The 24499-nt window shown below is 26.4% G+C and overlaps 1 protein-coding gene across 1 annotated transcript; it reads right to left on the bottom strand.

Annotated features, from left to right (window-relative positions):
- Nucleotides 1-2796: 2796 nt before the first annotated feature.
- Nucleotides 2797-16249, bottom strand: LOC113556188 (fatty acyl-CoA reductase 1-like). Its single transcript, XM_026960993.2, has 9 exons — nucleotides 15905-16249; nucleotides 14476-14664; nucleotides 13475-13726; nucleotides 11813-11958; nucleotides 9905-10014; nucleotides 5849-6041; nucleotides 4895-5143; nucleotides 3073-3333; nucleotides 2797-2914 (listed from the first exon to the last, which is right to left on the bottom strand). Exons 2-9 carry the CDS (start codon nucleotides 14659-14661, stop codon nucleotides 2797-2799), a joined length of 1515 nt encoding a protein of 504 aa, XP_026816794.1. The 5' UTR covers nucleotides 14662-14664; nucleotides 15905-16249.
- Between the last annotated feature and the right edge of the window lie 8250 nt (nucleotides 16250-24499).

Here is a 24499-nt window from a genome sequence, read left to right as displayed (position 1 = left end):
AATGTAATATAAACAATTATATAATATTTATATACAGTATAGATAATTGTCACAATTGTCCGACACATCCGCTCGTTTATTAAATTACTGCTCTACGTGCGATCTCTGTAATGTATAATATAATATATTAATATAATTATATTATACTCTCTTATTCGCTTCCTATATTTTAAAATTAATACTTCGTTTATCTACTCAATTGAAACTTTAGAGAAATAAATAATAATTAATACCCGAACTTTTAAGTAATATTTATTACCCACGAATTGAGTATTTTAGATTTTTGTATCATAACACCATCGAAAAATATACAATATATGTATATTGTATGCATAGTAGATTCTTATTATGACGAACGTCACTATCTCAAACTACACTGAAATTCTCTTGAAACTATATCATTTCACTATTTACACTCAATAGCGTTTTGTTCTCGAATAATAAAATACTATTTTAACTATGGTAGGAACAAAAAATTAAGCAATAGATTGAATATAGTGATTGTAATTTTACGCGTTTGTAGTCAATATTTGTAGTAATTTATTATATAAATATATATGTTAATTATACAATATACCTAACCTAAGCGTTAAATGTCTTTATAATTAGTTTTTACATTCTAAAAAAAAAAACAAAAGTTATACAAACTTTAACGATAGATTTTTAACAAAAAAAAATTAATTTATTCATTATTGTAGTTTTTTTGATATGTATGTAGTATTAGTACTTTAAACATTCAAACTATTTACCAATTTTTTTTAAGAATTTTAATAAAACTCGATATTTTGAAGTATTCCTGTTCCCCTTGAGTTTTGACACAACGAGAATCTACTGTATTTAGTTAATCGTATATTCGTATTAGTATTTTTTAAGTCACTTCGTTGGTACTTGATAAATAAAATAATTGAAATAATAATTTTTATAAATAATAATAAGTTTTTATTTTTATAAATTAATACAGTTTCGTATAGTTAAGTAGACATATTGCATAGGCAACAAACGCGCGTTATTATTCGACATTTCAATATGAAATGAACAATTACATGTTTATTGCATATTATAATATTATCATACATATAATTGACGATATCTGGCAAAAATGACAAATACTATTATGACTGTAACATTCGTTGCACCTTATACATAAATTACACCCTACTAAATATGCACTGTAGAACCATAAAATAATATACACACTACACTTTTAGTCTCCCTCAAAATTATCATGCATATAATAATATTATTAAAATGGCATACAACGGTCGCAGTTCGATATTTATCATTAACACAATTGAACTCAAGTATATAGTTTTATTAAGTATAGGTACTAATTCAAGTATAATAATGATTTTAGGGACGTAAAAAACAAAACAATTTTAGACTATTTTTATTTCATGATAAAAATAAAAAATAATGTTACCCACATTTGAGTAGGTAAATACCTATAATTTTCTAGCCAAAATTATTGTACTGTATATTTTTATAAACAACAGAAAACGTTAAATATAAAATTAATAAAAATAAAAATTATGGTGATAGAAAAATATTTCTTTGTAATAATTTAGAACTACAATAACATAAAATATTGTAAGGGACTCTTGATTCGCATAATAAGTTCGTTCAGTAGTATGAACAATTGATTAGCTATTTTTAAAAACTATAACCTCCAAAAGAAAGGTTGTTGACCAATTTAAAATACCTCTAATCCATGAGAAGAGGAACGTGGATGCCATACATGAGGGAACCTGCAGTACAGCGTTTTCAGATATACCATAGCCTAATCATGAGATCTATGCCTAAAATATAGAGTAGAAAACTGATGCCGAATTTTGAGTATTTAACTCGTTGTAGAGTCATAACGATTTCTTCATTAAATCTATGCAATTCTTATAATTTGTATGTAATGAGAAACATAATCTAAACATAATATTATTTAGTAATACTAATAAAATTAATGTTTACGTTTAACACATGTACCTAAATGTACCTACAAAGTTCCACCTATAATATTACATAAGTACCAAAGTATAAATACTATTTTGTACACATTATATTATTTATTGTGTTAGCTTATACTTGCCGTCACGTCAAGATTAAAATATATTTAATAATTCATAGTTTGTCGTGGATTTTCGTATGTGCTGTATATAAGTACAAAACAGAAATTCTATCAAATTGTTTTCTCTTATTCCGTCTATCGACTTATAATATATTCTATTGGTGTGCCAAGTTATTTTTTTTTAACTTTTATTATGTACGAGCATATATTCAAAATTATATCTATAAGCGTGTGCGCTTTGTAAGTTTTAACATACTATAATCCACAAAGGCTTAACTTATGTAATCTTTGCTATTCATACAAAGAAATTCCATAGTATGTACATGCCAAAATATTGTAGAATTTGATGTAAAAGCCAGACTGTGTCGTATTGTGCATACCATAACTGTACATTTATTTTAGATAATAATAAAATTAATTATAATAAGTAGGTAAAATGGTAAAAACCATAACTACAAGCTTATTTAATATATTAATATTGATTCTAAGTGTAAACAATAATATTTCTGAGAATTCGTGTAAATTGAAGACGTTTGGGAATTGACTCGAGGCTTTCATTTAATTATTGCAGCGAACACTAAACTATGAAGTTCATGGCTGTTTATTATTAATAACATTTTGAAACGTAAAACAAGAACAATATTATACCGAAACAAATTATACACACACATATAAATATAAAAGTCATGTTTCCCAACAAATAAATTATTCATAAAATTAGAGCTTGATTAAATTAATTAAAAATAACAAAATATGTTGTGAAGGAATGCGCTTGGTATGATATTAAAATAAAAAATAATGAATACCAATATTGTTGCGCCAAATGTTTTTAATATTCTGTCCATCCATATGAATCTGAAAATCAGTGTTAAGTTTATTTAAATAAGAATGTATTAAATGAAAAATTCTGTAATAAATATTTCAGTGATAAAAATTAAAAAAAAAACTATAAAGCAAGTTATTCAAAATATTTAAATATATATAAAAAATATCTTATATCAAATATATCTTACCGGTTTAATAGTTTTTTTGCAAACGGTAATTTTTTTTTGTCTACATTAAATAGATATTTTTGTGAGCCGATTGTCGCATTTTTTATAAATTCAGTGATATCTATATCTTTGAAATCGTAGTCAAACTCTTTGCGGTCTACATCTGGTATCTTATCAATTAATCCCAAAAAATTTGAGTTGTCGAATTTCCAAGTTTTTGTAGTAAAATAAGATAAAGCCATCGTTATAACATAGATTTTTTGTTGTAAAGGTAACAAACGTCTAAAATGGTAAAAAAGAAATATCGGTAAATGAAAGTTATTATTATTTAATATAATATGCTATGAATATATAACAGCTTATAGTAGATTATAAAAAAATGGCCAATGATACAATAATATATGACTAAAATAAATATTTTAAATTTGAACTAAATGTTCATAAGATAATTTGTATTTTTTTTTTTTTTTGAAAACTTGACTTATAAGACTAATTTATGTATTGGATTTTGTTAATAATATTTTCCTATAGTTATTTTCATTGCAGTGGAAAAAAAAATAATGTCAAAAAATTGTACTAATGTCAACGACGAATAGCATAAATTGTAAAAGAATGTCAATCTGCATTCACTCATTGTGTGTCTTTTAAGGCCTATAATATAGGATATAGCTATGCGTTAATATATATTTTGTGTAATGAACAAAATATAGGTACAAACGAAAGATTGCACTTATAGCATATATACTGCACGTATATTGGGTTGTGTAACTGTATTAGAATGCATGTGTCAACACTGACAATTTATTGGCCCAAGGACCCGGATAAAGCATATTATTGTAGCTTATGTACCTTATAAAGTCTAATACACGATAAATATAAACCGAGACTGTTGAAGTTCAAACAATTATTTTCGCGATAACAAAATAGATTTGGTAAGTCTAAAAACACACCAGAAACAATATATTTTATAGACTGCATTTACAGTAGGTATCGGTACAAATATTTGTTTGTTAAATAAAAACAACTTATATTGTCATTGAATTATATAATAATTAGACGGTCGAAATGTGTACCACTAACTGATTTCATCGTTACGTGGTTACGTCATGAAATCTTTAAGTATTTACACATAATTTGTATTTTTTTTTCGCAAAGAAAATATCATAATTTGTTGTTTACAATTTGTTCGTTGAAACTCAAGACACGTTTTAAAGTAAGTGACATTTATTTTTTCTTTTAGAAAATATAGCACTCATTTGGAGTGATGTTTATTATATAGATACTCATCTATATGTTACATATATTTATAGTAAGAATTATAAAGTACAATTTATAATTATATGTAAATATTTAACGTCGAAACGTTTTTATACAATACAATGATTACGTACACTGAATTTGAAAATTCTAACAAAAGAAACATCGAAGTTTACACACGATTTTGTGAAGTTTCTCACAAGTGTGTAAATAACGTATATTTATGAAAGTTATACTTGGAACAAACACCACATAATTATTTTCAGTTCTAAAGATGATAAACCAAAATATTGTACTCAAAAATTGCACGGCGTCCAAAAAACCAATATACACGATGTACAAAAATGATCAACGATAATAATATATGTAGTTTGATTATAAGCTACATATTACAAAGGTACACATTTTATCAGTGTGGTTGATAAAACTCAAAGTTAAAACACGATACCATAATTTCAAAATTGGTGAACAAAAGCCAATTTAAAGGCTAATTCTGACAAATTGAAACCGAAAAGAATTTCAGTGTTTATAATATTTTTCAATATACCCAACATAGAAATAATTGATAATATACACATTTTCATACTTGTGTGGTTTTCCAATCAGGTCCAATAATGCATCAAAAAATATTGCCGGCAAGACTTGCTCAATTATTGTGGAGATGTAATAGGAGTAAAAACATGTAGTAAATTTAATCGTCGGACGCCACATCATTTCATCGAATGGGTATTGTTCAAGAGTTTTCATACCCAAATGTAATAGTTCTTCGTTGGATACAGATTTCGATACAGATGCACTGTTGTAAACAGGGATAGGGTTGTCCTCCTCAAACAAACTGAAAAAAAATATAAAATAATTCGAGATTATGTCGCACCTTGCATCTATATCTATATTATTATATAATTTATACGGTTATGTTGTAAAATAAGTAAGTACGATCGATAATATAATGAAAAATATATCGCTATAATATTTATCAAAAAATTTGTTTTAACCGAAACGGTTGCTGTAATATCTCAAAATAAATTAACTGCAGTGTTATCATTGGCGCAGTTTGGGGGAGGGGTTACTGGGTATGCTTAACACCTCCAATTTTAATTTAGATTTTAATAGTAATATGTATAACCATAAGATAACATGGAAAACAAATAGAGCGGCTCAACACATCTATTTTTTTTTTTTAATGAAATTGTGTCCCTGGGTGTCGCAAAGGGTCAAAATAATAATATAACAGTATAATGTACATTAAGTGGTGGCTAACTCTGAATTCGGAATATTATTACCACAATTCAACGTAAGTTCTATCCTATTTTCTTCGATTCTAGTTGAACTATTGCTGTAGCGGTAGTGGTTTGGGGGAATATGATTTAAATATTTAACAAACCGAACAGATTAGCGTGTTCCGAGCACATTTCACTAGCAAATTATTCCATAAAGTACAGACCAAACCCAACATTCACCAGTGGTTGATTTGTAATTCACAGGTTCACAGAATGCTACAATTACAATGACAAATAATATTATGTCAAATTATGTGTACTTTGAATTCGATCTGTGCCAAGCCGCTACGATCATTGATTTTATGGATACATCAACGGCCATATAATCGGGAACTATCGATTTTTCGCCGTATGTTACTCGTACGATTCCTTTACCACATGCCATCATAAGTCCAATCGGTCCATTGAAATTATCTATCCATCCTTTGATAGGATCATTTATTGATGATATAACTGTAATAAATAACAAAATTTGCATATTAGGTGTATATATGATATTATTATACATTGACAAATTAAGAGTAAATTCTGTAGTAATTATTTTTAATCTCAATATTATAGAAGCTAAATATTATATAAGTTATTAGCTTATCATATAATATAAATAATTTCACCTAGAGCTTATTTAAACTGCCAACATCATATATATTTACACAAAACCATAAAAATTACTTAGAAAAATTTAAAGATATATGCTAGGTAATAAATAATAAATATCACATTGTTTTTATCAAGTTCATGTTTTAATTTTCAAGCTTTAGCTATACAATTTTGTACAATTTTAATTAGAAAATAGTTTTTTTTAATAAAAAATTATTTTAGATTTACACTTGACTTTTAAAAAAAAAACATTCAGTGTACACTATTAACACTTTTGAGAAACCTTGCATACGTTTTCAAGACTTTTTACAAAACTTTTCTTAAAAAAATTTTCATATGTCTACAAATTAAATAGTTTAATTAATGTTTTAACAAATCTAAAACAGTCAAAAAATTATTCAAATGTATAGAAAATTGCTATTGTATACGTATACATTTAGACGAAATTTCAAGTACATACGATTATTTGTTTTTGAATTATTCGTACAACAAAATATTAAAATTGATTATGTTAAATACTGTTTTTTATTTGTAAAAATTACCATTTTCCTTAATTTTAAATTCTGAGTGGAAATGATGATTGTATTGATTTTACAGTGATTTTGTTGTAATTCAAAAATTATTAATTTTGATCTCTCAAAGTACTAACTAGATTTAGATTAATAAAAATATCGAAGTTGAAGAATGAAACATTTTTATAGCAGAAAACAAACAAGGTGTAAAATTATACTTTTTTATATTTATAAGTAAAAATATTTTGTATTTCATACGCAACAACACCTATATAATCTATCTTAATCCATATTATACTTGTATATAGTATAGTATTGTTTCGATTTCATATGAAAAGATTCAAGTAACTAAAAAATGAACTTTTGATAAAAAATATGTATATAGAAATAAAATAGTCCCTAATACGATAAATAGCTAGTCAACAATTGTATTTTGCATATTATTAAAACTATATTATACACGCACATTATTAAGTATTATGTTTGATTTAATTATATTTTTTTTAACTACCGGATACAGTTACAAATATACTAAGTCTGGTATTAAAACTAAACCAATGATATTTAGTAGATACTTGTCTAATTTGAACATGTATGTTAAATAACACAACAATGAAAATGTATTACAAATTTGACCCCTGGTAAATAATCAGACAAAGGTTATATTTTATACGGTTTTAATTCAGTCAACTTTTATAAAACCGAATTCACTTCACAAGAAGATTGAAAAATATTTTCTGAAATTCATTCTAGCTGGCTTTTGTAAATTTACATAATATGTTTGTCGTGTACACTGTCTATGTTTGGTTAGGATATTATTCAAATTCGTATCTCGTATGAAGTGATTTCTTTTTGTATTCATTAAAGTCGGTGCAGGTACCTAGATTACAAACACGGCACTAAAAATATATTTCTTTCTAGTCTGTTTTTTCGTAACCCGAAGAGATTGCTAGAGGAAATTATCACTAGTTTCGTTCCAAAAACAAATAAGTACAAAAAAAGTGTAATACTTATTTTGTTCTGGATTTTTTTTTTTTTTTTTAATATCCGAAATGCGTCCTAAAATATAAGATGGGCTTAAGGTATTTTATTAGTATCGCCATCTTCCATAATGAAATGATGTCGATTTCATTTAGGTTAAAGCCGGTGGAACAAAGTTCAAACAAATGACTCAAAAGTAATGCTGAGCAGTGGCATAGCCAGGATTTTTTTAGGGGGGGGAGAGTATTTTTTAGTAATAAAATGTAATAAATCTACAACCGTGTTAACATAATAATAAAATAATTGAATGATAATGATAATTATCACCAGTGCAGTCGATAACGTGAATACGGCATAACAGAATACATTTCACCACCGATAAATGATTGTATTCCTATATTATAAACATTATATTTTTGATAAAAATACAGCCGAAGGGAAGGGAGATTCAACACCCCCTCCTGGCTACGCCTACTGATACTGAGTATAAAAATATGAATAATAGTGACATAAGTAAATTTTTAGATGAAATATTTTTTTCATATTATTATTTTTGTATCTTAACGGCGCGAACAACTATTTACACAGACAACTTATTAGCGATTAGCGATTAAGCCGTTCGCGAAAAAGTGAACAAAATCATGGATTATAAAATATTAGAAACATACGTTGTATGGAATCAAGTTTCGACTTTCATTATGACTCAAATTACGAGTATACCATCTACGAACTACTATGATAGGTACCTCCTAACCTAACCTAGGTATAGTTGAGAATTTTTTCGATCCAAGTTCAACAACAAAATATATCAAATTAGAATGCTAGGCAACCAATCGTCTGCATTAATAGATATTTTATATCAAAACTTGGGAATTAACGAATTAAAAGTTAAAGTAAAGTATAACTAAACATAACTTATAGTTACATTGATTTTAAAAACAAAATTCAAACTTAACAAGTTAGTTTTTTCAGTGATATGCAATTACTAATCAATTGATAAATGTTTATAGTCACGTTCAGTTAATTTTTGAACAATACAAACTCCATAAATTTTTATGTATAACATGTTATTTTGTATTATTGTTTATAAATAATAATAAAAAAAATGATCGAAATTATTGTTTATAACTTTATAATGTAGTAATGAATGTAAATATTAAATCGTAGACTATCGGATTACTGAAGTAACTGTGTATGGACTTTGATTGGGATCAAATTAACGTACATAGATTTTTATCTAAACACATTAGTTTCAAATACTAGATAACCTAGTTACTAGTTAGACATTTTCATAAATAACTTTTGTTATTTTATATAGTTGGGTTCTATCATTTCTATCATAGAATGGTGGTTTTTTTTTTTTGTCAATTCCTCTCATAAACCTATGTATCATTTTGACTATATAATTTTAGTTTTGTATATCTAGATGTGCATAGGTTAGGGCTAGTGGAATTTTTTTTATGAAATTTGCTTATTGTACTTTAGAATATGATAGATTGTAAATATTCAGTTTAAAAAAAAATGTAATTAATTAAAAGCTATTGAAATTGTAGCTTTTGAGTTGAAAAAAAAAAGAAAAGTAAATTACAATTTTTAACTATACTATTGTAATATAAACTCAAATAATAATAAAACAAAAGCAGTTAACTTGCTCGTCCTTGTCAATTACTCCTAAAAATATATAAAGTTTGTCAAATATCACATTTCAACTGATGAAATACCTACTAAGCTTTTCCTTATTATTTCCTGGGGCGTAAAAAAGCTCACGTTTATATTATATATGTTTTATACTTGTGATTGATATTCGTTTAAAACATTTTATGCACGGTATATATTCTGAGAAAATATTGAAATATTTAGGGATTTAAGATGATTTTAAAATGATAATTCCTATCAAATAAAATCTCAAGCAGTACAAATACTTTAGTTATATGTGTTTCTAAATAAACATGACTTGAATATTTGTTTTAACTTATTTTTGAATATTACAAAACCGAAAATAAAATATAAATATATTGTATTACTACTTAGAACTGTCTACAGAATTTTTCTGATGAGGAACAGAAAAAGGAATGGTTGGCATTTCGTGTAAAAAAAATATATGTGTTATTTTGGTAGCTACGTGGTGTACCTATATTATAGACAGAACGACAGATTGTTGTTGCACAATACCAAAGGCTCAAACAAATCAAATAAAATTATATTTATTTCAAGAATACTCACCAATCGATGGTCTGAATATTACTACCGGTATGTTATTCCGTTCTTCGTTAATTATTTGTTCAGCGAGTAATTTCGTTAGCGTGTATGTATTTGGAAACGATCCCAAAAACCTTCGTCGAAATAACACACGCGAATAATGAGATAATAATTTATTGACATTTTGGTAATATAATTCATGTTATGTGTCGTAAATACAATACAATGATAGTGTCTAATGTGTTAATCTAAATGAACGTTATTACACTAAAGTAAAATTATTATATTTCTTGATTGACATAATAATAATATAAGCTCATCGATTACATTAGCGCTATTCACAGCAGTTTACCCATATTGCGCATAAGATATCCTATTTCAATGTATCATGATATAGGTACGAATTGATATGGTAATAGAAAAGAGAAACGTTTTTGAGTAATTTTTATTTGAGAAATTGTAAACTCAACCCGAAAAAAAAACTTAGGCATAAAATCGAAAATATTTTCGTTTCTGTTTCGATATTGTTTTCCATTTTAAAAGATTTTTACTGGTATTAAACATTAGTTTCAAGATACGAAAATTGTTATACAGGCCTGTTAAAAACTCGGCTCGGATTTTTTTTTAGATAAAATTGATTGATTATAAACAGGCCTCGAATTGAAAACATACATTCCCGATTCTATCATATCTAATTAGTAACTAGTAATATAATCTTATAAAGTTTTTGAGAACCATTAATTATTATTCAGAGAACATAACGAGGAAAAAGAGATGATTCTTGTGTTGTGTGAAATCACATCCGTATTATATTTTAACGTTTGATCAAATAAAGACGCAAGCGCGATGGTTAAGTTTTTGGAGATCGCCAATAATGATTGATGGTTTGAAATCGCAATGTAGAGCCCTATAAATTTTTCACCTACCTTTTATTTAGTTTAATTATTGTTTTAATAATCGATAATAATACTAATAAACCAACCTTTTAATATTATCAAATTACGGAGTTGATACTAAGCTATTGAAATTAAAACTATTGTGAAACAATAGGTATTGTTCCAGCTCTATTCTGAAATATGGAATACTCACTTTTATATTCAAATAGTTTGGTTTAAAAACAAGTTTTAATAAAATTTGTTGTGCAACTTTTATTTAACGAGCAACGTGTAGTTCATATTTTTTTTTTTTTTTTTTTTGTTACAATATTAAAACGCGTAATGTATTTTTTTTTGGTGGGTAGGTACGGTTAATAGAATTATAAATTTTCAAAAACAAAAACGATAATATTAGATTATTATTCACATAGATAGGTAAGTGTGGGTACTTTATTTTTGTTTTGTTTTCATGATTTTAATCTACTTATTTTTGCATTATATGAGACCCACAACGATAATTGTTATTATCTAAAAATTTTAAGGGTAAATAATTGTGTATTTAAGTATTTATTATTTTTATTATTAATTTGGTTCTGCAGCGAGTTTCGCGCAAATAAATTCCAAATACATTATAATATGATACTGTTGTACGTGAACATTTCAAACCAGCAGTAATATTTTATTGTTATCTTGTGGTATATACGGTTGTGTAGAGGTACTTACGGATGTGGTTTTTAATATACATTATTAATTTTACTTTGTGCCATTTTAATATTATGAAGTATTCAACATTTTTTTTCATCTGCAAATGAGAGTTATGGATTTTAATTTTTAAATTGTAAATTTTCTCCAAAAACCCGGTTCGTTAAATAACTTTATATTATTGCAAGAGTTAAAAAAGATAATATAACAGATATAATTATTAGTGAGTTGTCGCTTTTATCAAAACTCACATAATAATATACGTTTATGTACACGTATAAGTAATTATAATACATATTATAAGTTTGCACTGATATTGGAAGCATTATTTTTTAAGTTGCACATAAGCTCTTACTTTTTTGTTAAAATACTGCTCATAGTCGGATCTAGATTTTCAGCGATCGATATTGTTTCTCGCCAACCAATTGGCGATTCGTAGACTTTTTCCTCGACGTGTTCTCTTATACAGTTACAATACGCAGTCGATACGTGCAGCAATACCTACAACAAAATATACTTTTATGTCAGTACGTGATCCCTAATTATATTGAATACTATTTATTCTTTTTTTCAATGTTTGTTTAGGCTTTAATATTGATGGTCACGGGACAATTTTGTTTAGAGGTAGGTATTATACCTAATACAAACCATATAGCGTCTTTCAAATCTATTACTCGTTATTTTTTTTTTTTTACAGTTAATGGTTTAAGTTCACCTTGTGAGAAAAATATGTACAGATGTTTCGGTATTTTCTTCAGCGCCTGTTTTGTTGTATTGAGGATGAACTGTTCATGATAATGTCATGGGCTTCAGCTGATATATATATTATAGTGTACCTATACTTAGGGTATCTTATTATTACAATATTACACATCATGTTTGATTCGAGGTTTTCTTTACATAGTGATGGTTCTGGACCCGATTCTTTACTGACAAGGTACAAAACGAGTAGTAGACGAGTATGTATACCTACTATTGTTATTTGAGTAGTAATTGAGATACGTATATTTATTAAATCCCTTCACTTGCAGGTATTTTGCTTTATACGGGGCTTGAAATCGATTTGAAATATAAATACAAATCTTATAAGTAAATAATAAATCTATAAAATTTTTAATGATGTTTAAAATGTATATCGTAATCTAAAAAAAAATAAAATCGATATTTTACTTCAAAATAATGAATGTTGTGTAATTTTGATACACAAACAGTTTATACAGTTATATAAACAAAAATATTTAAAACTTAAAATTTAATAATACCTAACGGGTCTTATATTGTGTAATACGTGATAACTTATTAGTCATCGATGTATAGTGTATATTATAAATAACTAATATTTAGTTTTCTTGGCCTATTCAACTGCAGTCACGCGTTACGTCACATATGAAACACGCGAACGACAACAGAGAAATCAAAATTAAAATCGTATAAATACGTAAGATGTTTTGTTTTGAAATCGAATTAAAAACAAGAAAACAATAATTAAATAGTTATCGAGTAATAGAGTAAAAATCATAAAATTATAAAATCAATTTATTAATTTTAATTTGAAATCAGAAAAAACCAATTTCAATTAGCAAAATTGAAATTAAATTCAAAAAATTCGATTTCAAGCCTTGATTGTTGTTATTTTATTATTGATTGTTAATATTGTTGAAAGTAGCGTTTTCCGACCATAACAAAAATATTAGACTTTCCAATGATGCATTAATATTTAAATATAGATACGTAATAAAGTTGAAAAAACTACCGTAATAATTTTATTATTGTATCGGTTTAAATACAACCGACTAATCAAAATAATTAATTTTTATTCGGTTTTTGGTATTTGAATTTGGTTCAATTAAATTCAACATACTTTTGAAAATGATTAACGTTATATCTAAGCCCATGCTTTATATATTACATATTACAATTACGATATTTTCTAAACACATTCCGCAAACACTGCGATGGTTTTAAGATATCTATAAGGATGTACCTTAATATCTTATATAATATACTATACACTTACTTTTAATTGTTTCATTTGTTTAGCCAATTGCACAACTTCGCGTGTTCCCCTCACGTTCATAATCGTCGCATCTCGTATCGGCTCATCAAAACGGACACTGGCAGCAACGTGGAACACGATCGAAACATTTTCTACCAAAAAACTGTAATCCTTGTCCGATAGCCCAAGTCGTAGTTCAGTCATGTCACCCAGTACGGGAAAAAGTTTTTCTTCCATCAAACCAGGTTTTTGTTCTTTAATTGTATCGAATAGCTGCGAACAAAGTAAATCATACACATTGATACCATTCTCATCGTGACGACATTACAATTTAGGCAATATTGCGTACTTATCAATAGTATAATATGTCACCCTACCTATGAGTTTACTCCTCAAAAGACTGTATGTGTATAAGAATATATATTTTATTGATTTATAAAACCAAAATGCATTTATATATTACATCATAATGATTTATGTACATTTTTTATATATTTAATTTAAATAAAATGAACGATTATAACGTATTGCTTATTAATATTTGTATGTACATTTTTTAAATAAGTTAAAAATTGATAATAAGATTAATATAGTAAATAAGGTGTAATGCAACTATTACATGGATATTTTTCGCATTAAACAATAGTAAATTAATTTTTTGTATTTTCATATTTTCAATATTATTACGTATATCAGAATAACTAATTAAAAAAATAATTATTATCGCCAGCCCTACTATGAACACTGCAGAATTAGATATGAATCTATCTAAATATTCTAAATAGCTCATTTTTATAATTTAAAAACAGTAATTTTTAACACATTTTTTTTCAATAACAATAATTTACTTATGCAAAATATTTTATTATTATAACGATAAAATTAATATTAAATAAAAAAAATTTCCATACCTAAATAGGTCATGGTGCTTAGACTAAGTATTTTTTAATTACAGTAAATTAAAATATCGTCAATTTTATACACGTAATAATATACATACAAATATGTAAATTAAAACATACTTTAACGTCCAAAATTTCTTTGATTCTAGAAGCTGTATCTTTTCCTTTTTTATGTCTCACCAACACACAAATTTTACCAATATCTGGACAGGACCGAACTAGTTTTTCAATTAAAACTTTGCCCATAAATCCGGTCGCACCGGTTACCAAGATATTACGCCCTCTAAAGAAGTCTTGTATACTCATGTTCTGAAAAATTTAAATAATCGTTACTTTAGGTATTACAGTTTTTCCTACATAAATTTTAGTATAACGTGTAATTGATTTCTTAATAATTAACGCGTGTAATATTGTACATAAATATTTTGAGAAATTCCATCATGAGTACACATAATGGATTATTAATCGTTGCTATAAAATTCCTATTTCGAGTTGTAAAATCGAATAGGTGGCAGTTTCATATAATTCATATTACTACGAGTAATAAATACGTAGGTACAACAATAATAATATGGTTCGATATAGTTTATACTCCGTAATAATAGCCCATGTACAATATGGAAAAAATGCGTTTAAAAGTAAATAATAATTTACGGTACGCTGTAATAAACATACTATTATTAAATATTTACCATGCAAATAACATTGAGTAAATCCTTTATATTTTAAAATACCATATCTATTGAATTTATCCAGATAGAGGATTAAATAGTTATAGCTTAAAAGCAATTTTAATAATATTTAATTTTTTTAACCTTTTTACTAAACTTATAAGTTAATTTTCTTATTAACTCGAGAACGCTTTAAGTTTAAGTGACTGTTGAAAAATGTTAATTTGAAAATAATCCATAAAGTTAAAATTAAAAATATTTTTTGAACTATTGGTTTTATACATTAATCATTAACTATAGTAACTACGTATGGTTTTCAATAAAAAATAATCTAATTGTATAATATATTTTAGTAATAATACTAATATTTTATCAATGAAGTTCGGATTATAACTAAAAGAAGCAAATTTATTATTCTTTATCTGAGTTAAGTTCATTATTTATTAACTGTTAAATTCTAACTTAGTGATTTCGTGTTCACTAAACTTAATTATTTTCATTAACTACCTTACCGCCTTTAAATTTTTATCAAATAGATCTCCTGAATGTTCTACTTAAAAAACGTAGTTTTTCTACATAATATATTTACGGTTTTGTTAGTCGATTGATTCATCTATAAATATAAATCCACAAATGAAGTCAGCAAACCCTAACTTAATGCTAAAATACCTGTATTTTATCATCATTAATTAACTATATATACAATGTACCTAGTTTTGAATAATGTATAAATTTGCAGTATCAACAACATGTCAACACGCATGAAATATTATATTTCATACTGGTGCAATAGTGCAATACACTCAGACACAACTATTACAGTCGTGTGTGAAGCCTACGTCTGAAAATAATAAGCAATAATAATTATGGAGTCTTACCTTCTTGTGCGACGAACGACAAACACGATTTAATAAAATATAAATACGTTTTATTGGAAACGTATCGTACAACGCGGCGATTTGTCGACTAGTACACCGACGAACAAAATATTACCGTCCGAACGCAGTGTAAAAATGGTTATGCGGGTCTGATAGTAAAAAATCATTCGACGCAATGATAGGTATATCATTAAACGACAACGATCTATTGTGTTAAACACAAGGTTTCCTTAATTAAAATGCAAGACACCGAATGTTTCTCCCAATGTGAATCGCGCGGACACGACGTTTAATATGATTTACTTTTCGCAGTGTTGCTTGAAAATACAATAGAAATGTTTTATTGGGCGTTTCACGTTATGAAATGTCAATACGAACACCGTGCACTGTGTGTTTATAGTAATTCATTGAATAATAATAATAATAATAATAATAACAACAGTAGGTACGTCGATGTCCGCTATTTTTATGTATTCATCATGCATAATATTAAGGCATATATATATATATATATATAATATTATTTAGTAATTCACCTTTGAAATTAAAAAATTTCAAGTTAAAACTCAAAATGCCAAAATCAGAACACAAAACTTTCACAAGCCATTACCTGTTACTACTGTAATTTATGATCGCGGTGTATACGGGTGCTATAACGAAATATACCAGATTTCTTTTTCTATATTTTATGTATTATGTTATTTATATTACTGCAGTGAGGTTCAGTGTTTCGTAGTTTACGAGAAAATTCGTGTATGCACTAATAACTAATCGAAAAAAAAAAATAATTAAAATTAATGTTTCTTTGTTTTCAATAAAAATTAATTTAAAAGGTTCCTTGAAATTTGAAGGGCGTTAATAATTTATTGTTCAACTCGTGTAAGGGCCGGTTCTACCATCTATAGATAGAGTATGGGTAAGCCATCTATCGGATAACGTTATCCAAGACATTTATCTCATTGATAATAAATGTGTGTTCTACAAATAATATTTGTGTTATGAATTACTATCTATTGGATAGAAAACCTCCAGTTAAATTAATTTTTAATTTATTATTCTCTCCATGATATTGTTGTATTATCAATAATAAATATAGTAGATTATTGATAATAATTGAAAGGTACCGTACTAAACTACAAATTAACTTTTATAATAGATCTATACTTTTATCATAGAATAGAATATTGTAATTCGCAACTGTGCTACTACAATACTTAATTAAGATGTTTACATTATTATGAATTGTATAAGGTTAAAATGTCGGAAATAAAAAATAAAGATAAATCTCTTTCGAAAAATCGTTCACTGCTTTGAAACTTGAAACACATCATAAATAATAATACTGGGAATTTTTTACTTTTGATCCCCCAAAGTCCAACTAAATCCAAATTTCTACAAGAAACCACTATAGGTATTAAAGTTAAAAAGCTGGTAAGGTAAGTGGAAGACATTCTGCTTTACAGTAAGTTACAAGTGGGTAATGGATGGTATTACTTTTGAATTCAATGATATAATTTCATGGTGTATGCATAACGATTTTAAGCGGAGACGGTTTGTTCATTGGCGCAATAACAGCCCTCCCCCCCTGACTAAGATTTAGCCCCCACCAGAATTTTAACCCTAGTTACGCCTATGGGTTCGTTAGTCTAAAATATTCATATTTTATATATTCAGTGGTACCGTACACGTGTATCAACTGGAAATTTTCCAGAATTATTTATGGATGGGCCAGGTGGGTGAGTGGTTCGTGAGTGATAAAAATATTATCTACGCTCAGAATCGTTTTTTGTATGAATTCAATGTGAATGCGATCCACTCAATTAACAAAAACTTAGAAACTCGATACATAATAGATATAAAACAGTTAACGGGGAAATTTTTTTGTTTTTTTTTTTTCCATTGCGCATTTGCTAAATCCCACTATCTAAGCCCTCCTAACCTAATGTAAAAAATTTCCAATTTTAAAACTATACGGCATAGTCTGCTCTTGCTGGTGGTTTATTTATTTTAGAAATAGATAAGTATAAAGGTCAGCTTCATATAAATATTAGCTTTAATATAATATTATATTATATACAATAAATTACTTACCTGTTCGTTTTTGACTTTAAATGAAATTTAATTTTAGATAAAAAATCTATAACTGCATGCACGGCACTAGAATTTTTTTCCAGGGGTCAGAGTGGGGCAAATATTTTTTTTACATAGACTAAGGTTTTTTCAACAATCGATGAGGTTATTTAAAATATAAATAATTTCGTATCATATAACATAACATATTATCGCTATTAGCTATATAGTACAAACTTTTGAATAGTTAAAAATGTTTTAAGAATAATGTCAAATATTATTTATGTTCCTTATGTCAGAAAATTTTTAATCACAGACCTTCAACGACTATATTAATAATGATGTACAAAAATGACAATCCCTTTATTACCTACTTTAATATTACATACCTTTGTGAATGAATGATTATGTTTTTTTACTTAAATTTCATAAATATAAATTAAAGTAATTGTGTTTAGTAATGAACAGATAAATTTGTTTAACTCAACTTTAATTCAATGATTTGGGATACATTTGTTTATTTATTTTCATCCAGTAATTAGTACTCAATAAAGATAATAATAAAAGAATAACATTTTTTTTCTTTTTTTACAAATTTCAAAACATATTTTATTGAAATTGTAGTAAATTTTTCCCTTATTAAACAATACTAGTAGGTTAATCCATAATAAAAAGACCAAAGGTCCAAAGATGTTATTTGTTTAAACTTCATTAATTCAATTATTATAATTTATTTCAATTTATTCCTCAATTTATAACGCTTTATGACTTTATTATATCCTACATATGTTTCAGTAGGGGGGGGGCTGGCGAGGAGGCTGAACTGTTTTCTGGGGGGACTAGAGCCCCCCTTGGCGCCGTGCCTGTATAATTGTGTTTTTTTTTAGTCTAAATCTCATAAAACATCGTCATCCCACATTTCTAAATCTTCCATTCGATTTCGAAATACTTTATCCGATATAAACATGGGTTATCCTTCAGATAAAATACTTATTCAGTAGTAAAACTGTTTGACTAGTTACCAATAACTTTACCAACAGCTTCTGGGATATCTAGACATTATAGAACGGTATAAGTAAATTTATCCTATGGATAAGTTTAACTATGAGTTATCTATAGGTGGTAGAACCGGCCCTAAGTCGTTATAACTTATAGTATAGCTCACAAGAATCTAGTAATTTTTTTTTATTAAATAGTAGTTGCCATTTGTAAAATAATTTTATTGAAATGCTTATTTAATTATTTTAAATATTTTTTATGTAAATACATATAAAGACGAATACCAACCTTAAAGATATTGGATTTACATTGGCTTTTAATCATTCGTTGAATCTACCCCCAGGTATTTGTACTTACACAAATATTTTCATATAATTAAGAAGTGTCAAATTAGAAATTTACGCATTTGTAATCGTGTTTGTATTTATATATATTTCAACTGAAGCAAAAAAAAAAAAAAATGGAAAACGATAGAAAGATAGATTAATTTCAACCCGGGTGAAGTTGGGAAATATAAGTATAAAATTATATAATAAACTATATAATGGAAATTAATATATGTTTGTAACTTATAAATATACTTAAATACTAGGTACTCTACCGATTTTGAAGGAAATTTCTGAGATTGTTCTTAGAGGTAGTTTAGAGAGTAGTTTTAACTACGTCTAAAAATATACCAAGTGCTATTTCGAATATCCAATCCACCACTGTCAGATTGTTCATCTTGATCGAACTAGTTCACAAAGCGAAATACACACCGAAGCCCATTTGACCATAAACTGATAAATAAAATGTATTTATATATACATAATACATTAAATTATTAATTGTTTATCGTTTTCCGGGGAGTATAAATAGGCTTTTATACAACTACGGAAAAATAAAATTACCACGTTCTTTCTTATGATTTATTGAGATTTTAGAATAGATACACACTTTTGATATGTTAAATCTATAATTAAAATAATTTCGAACAACATATTACACCGGTCAGCAAAAGGATCATCGAAATTAAATAAAATTAAAAACATAATTATTCATTTACGACCCTCACCGCAGGATAGTAATCGGTAAAAAGACCAAGGAAGAAAAGATATGCAACCAATTTAACAAATAAAAAAGAACAAATTTAAAAAAATTAAAATATATTTATTGATTATAAAAATTAAAAAAATATCACTTTCTACTTAGTATCTACGTACACATTTACATCGACACAACCCGCATACACCCACATCGAAATTGCCTACATTAAACTCCTTAATAACCGTCGGTATCTAATCTTTAAGAAAAATGTTTACAATTTAATTTAATTTTAAAAATATTGAACTACAAATGAATTTTATTTGAAAAAGTTGTTTTTTTATTGGATAATATTATGTGAGAAAATTTAAACAAATATATCTTTCATTCTACATTTTTATGTAGGTAACTAGTATATTTTTATATATTAAATACAATATAACTTAGTATAATATAGAGTAAGATGCATTTTTAGTACTAAAAATTCCCTATGTAGAAATCATAGTATCATTATAGATGACTATTTCATACTTTATCATAAAATATAATTAATGGTATAATATAAAATAACATTTTATTACTGGAAATTTCTCATGTAGTCATGTAGACTTTTCATACTTTCGTTTATAATCAATAAATATATTTAAAATTTAAAATTGTTCTTTTTTCTTTGGTCTTTTTTTCTGGGATTTCCACCGGTCAACTCAAGAAAAACAGAAACCTCTATTAACAGAATACCAATTGGAAATAATTCAATAACCCATCATTGTCTGATGAAGAGCCCCCTATATGCGCCATTTATGACATACCTGTTTCGCGATCAAACACATAACTGAATGTTTCCATTCGAAACGGAGAGACAAGAAGGGGAATATCTAACATTATATCAGAAGCCGTACAACTCAAAATCCGTGGTATCCTTTACGATTAAATTAATAAATTGTAACTTAAATATGTGCATAACCTAATGTAAGTCATGATAAAGTGTAACTATTATATGTTAATTTTCTATAGCCAATGGTCATAGACCAAAGTCGCCAGTTTTGTTTAATAATAAAAAAAAAAACTGATATTTTATTAATTTAAAGTTATAGAAAGTGAACTATTTTAAAATCTATATTTTGGATAGTCTCTCATACCTAATAAAAGTTCAGTGAAGAACTCGATTTTGAAAAAAAATGACTATTCTTATTGAAAGCTTAACATATACAAGTTATTTAATTTTTATTACCAGTGTAAATTTATACTTTTCAACGATAACCTACAAATAAGACACAAATATTTAACAACCCGTCAATTTATTATTCGTATTGTATAATACTGTGTTGAATGTTTATACTGTGTTAAATGCTTAAATGTTTACCTAAATTACATTTTAAAGGATACGTTATACTAATATCAGATTGAAATTTGTTCCTACTAAACAAACAGAGGCGTCCCTAGTCAGTTTTAAAGGGAAGAGGGAGTAAACCTATTTTTAAATCAATATAATAACTATACTTATACGTATTTTACAAAATTTCGGGAGAACTTAAGTCAACTACTGACTTATTTTGTTTTATAATCAGACTTCAGACTACATTACAAATAAGCTCATATAAAAAACTATTGTTTCATACATTTAACTTTAATGAAAAATCTTTATTTAAGTTTTAACATTGTTAAAATAATTAAGTACAATATATAATATAATAAAAAATAAAATAATAAAATAATTATAATAATAATAAATAAGTACAATTAATAATTATACAATGATATATATTTTTCGTTTATTTTTTGGAAACCAATCAATCAAATTATTTATGTCAGTCCTGCAATCTAGTTTGCTCTATTTGGTTCTTAAATTAATTGTTATGAGAGGACGAATATCATTTTGCCCCTCCCTCGGGGACGTGCCCGTTTACAGAGATTATTTGGTGAAAATAGCCAAATAAATAATTTAACTATTATGACATTTTAGATTTTTTTTTAACTTAACAATATTTACAGTTGTTTTATTTTATTTTAATTTAATTTGTAAAAAATTTATTCGAGTACGTATTATATATTATCAATGATTTATTATACAATCATTATTTTTTTGAACTCATTTGAGTGTTACGATTTTTATGTATCGATTCAATAACTTTAAGCATCAAACACAAGCGTTCAAGACATTACACTTGAAATATACCAACGATACGTATCGAAATGTATCGGACTCATTGGACTGACTTCGATGTGATTCTGGGATAAATGCATGTAAATCATGGGCTCTATTTATTAGCGAATGCCAGTGTTTATTTTGGTACTATTATTTGTTTCTGCGTTTATTGTCCTGCTATACAATTTATAAGCACGCTGCCAACCCAAAAAAGCTTAAAATATTTAAATATATTATTGTGAAAAATGTTGGATAAATTTGAACTAGTGTTCTAATAAATGTATTTTATGTATGATCATGCATGGTTTCAACAGGTTAAATAATCAATATTTTAATGAATTTAAGCAATTACAAAATTTGAAGTTAGAAATAGCATTTGATATACATACCAATATACGAGTAATATAATACATATCTATAAATAATAAATATTATACATTATATCCATAGTATACTAAGCCAATATATTTACTACAAAAAAGAAAACGCGGCTTGATGATAAAAGAAAATTGGCTGGCTTAAAATGGGAAAAAACTCAAAAGCACCATTGGTTACAAATCGAATATGCTTAGATCAAAAGTCAAACGAAACTATAATAATATTATTATTGCACACATTAAAAGATACATCAATAATAATATGTAGACACCGAAATAAATGTTAATAAATATTCGAAGAGTACTGGAAAAGTGTGATACTTTGATCTAATTAAAATTCTCAGTAACTATAACTATTACAAAATTTATTCATAAATTCATATTTATTATGGTGAATTTAATGCCGTATTTTTGATTATTTGTGTTTGTCAAACAATATTAGGTATTACCTTAATTATTGTTAATATTATCGAACATACATATTGTATATTTATCAAATATATACGCATCAAATACAAATTCTTAGGTGTGATAATTATTTTTTTTTATTAACAATGTGTTAAGGTTAAAAATTGCATATTTTATTTTTTGCTCCAATCAAATAAACGTTACAATTAGACACTTATAATCAACAATACAAAAAATAAAAACCATGTAAATATTATAGAGAACAATTTGTTGTTTATTTACACAATATGTGCCGAAAATTGATTTAGAAAATTAATTATTTTTGATTTTTCCCTATAGGATGATATATTTTAGGATGAGTTAGGACATTATATAACTAATGAAACATTACGTCTTAAAAATAAGTATTTAACTTAATTAACATAACTTTGTGAAAATCGTTTTACAGTATTTCCACGAGAATTATTCAACTAAGTATGTCTTTCAAAAAATTATTACTACATTAAAGAGCCATAAAACTGCAATTACGATATAATTTAATTTATACCGTTTTTAATTTATTTTTTCCTAAACTTAAAATGCAAAAGCGGACATATTTGTTTTCATTTTACGTACTTGAAAATCAGGGATCAATAGAGCTAATTTATGTGAATATTTTTCAATTATTAATTATTTTTATCAAGTATTCAAACTGTTACATCAGTTTAAGTAAGAGGCAGGCAGAGGGGTAAATAATTTAGTAGTAGTGAGAGCACGCTACATAAAATTAAGTATTTAAATTAACACGTCGAATCCATTGAAAAAAGTAATTCTTTATGTAAAAAATAACAAAATACCCGAGTAACTATCGTCATGTAACTTAATTAAAATTTAATTGTCTTGGCCAAGTGTAATTTGTCACTGAATTTAATGACAAATGGAATTTATTCTCAGTTCATTGGTTAGATTACCTATTCGTTTTTACGACGGTTAATTCGTTATACGCGGAGAACCTGCTAGATTGATTCTGAAGTCGAGCTTGGCCTCCAATAATTCGGTTCCGTGAATTCGATTAGAGAGACAAAGTACCTCAAATTCTATACCGAAAGTGATGTAATACTGATCATGTATACATAAATACACTGATTACATCGAGATAATAGAGTTTAACCAAAACTGATTTACTAAAATCTTAACCAAAATAAGCCTATTACATCAATGCGTGCTGAAAATGATAGGAGCAATATGTCTTTGTGATGGAATGTCCAATATTGAACATTTATTGTTTATTTTCTTATATATAAACTACTGTAATAATATCGTTTATTGTTGATTACAAATGTTGTACAATCATAAGAGTGAATAATAATGATATTGCGATGTGAAAGCTATCAATGGTTATTGGTATATGAAAAATGCAAAGGGAAGAAAAGTGGCAGTGTTTTGGTTGAATAGTCAACTGGTATTCAGATGCTTATCAAGTTTATTCAACGTTATTGGATTATTATTATAAGTAATATATTCAAATGGACCACCAGATAAGTGATTATTTGAATATTTGTATATTATACATATTGTATTAGTATTACGATC

Source organism: Rhopalosiphum maidis, chromosome 3, assembly GCF_003676215.2.
Source record: "Rhopalosiphum maidis isolate BTI-1 chromosome 3, ASM367621v3, whole genome shotgun sequence".
Lineage (NCBI taxonomy): Eukaryota > Metazoa > Arthropoda > Insecta > Hemiptera > Aphididae > Rhopalosiphum > Rhopalosiphum maidis.
This window is presented reverse-complemented; position numbering and strand designations above follow the sequence as displayed.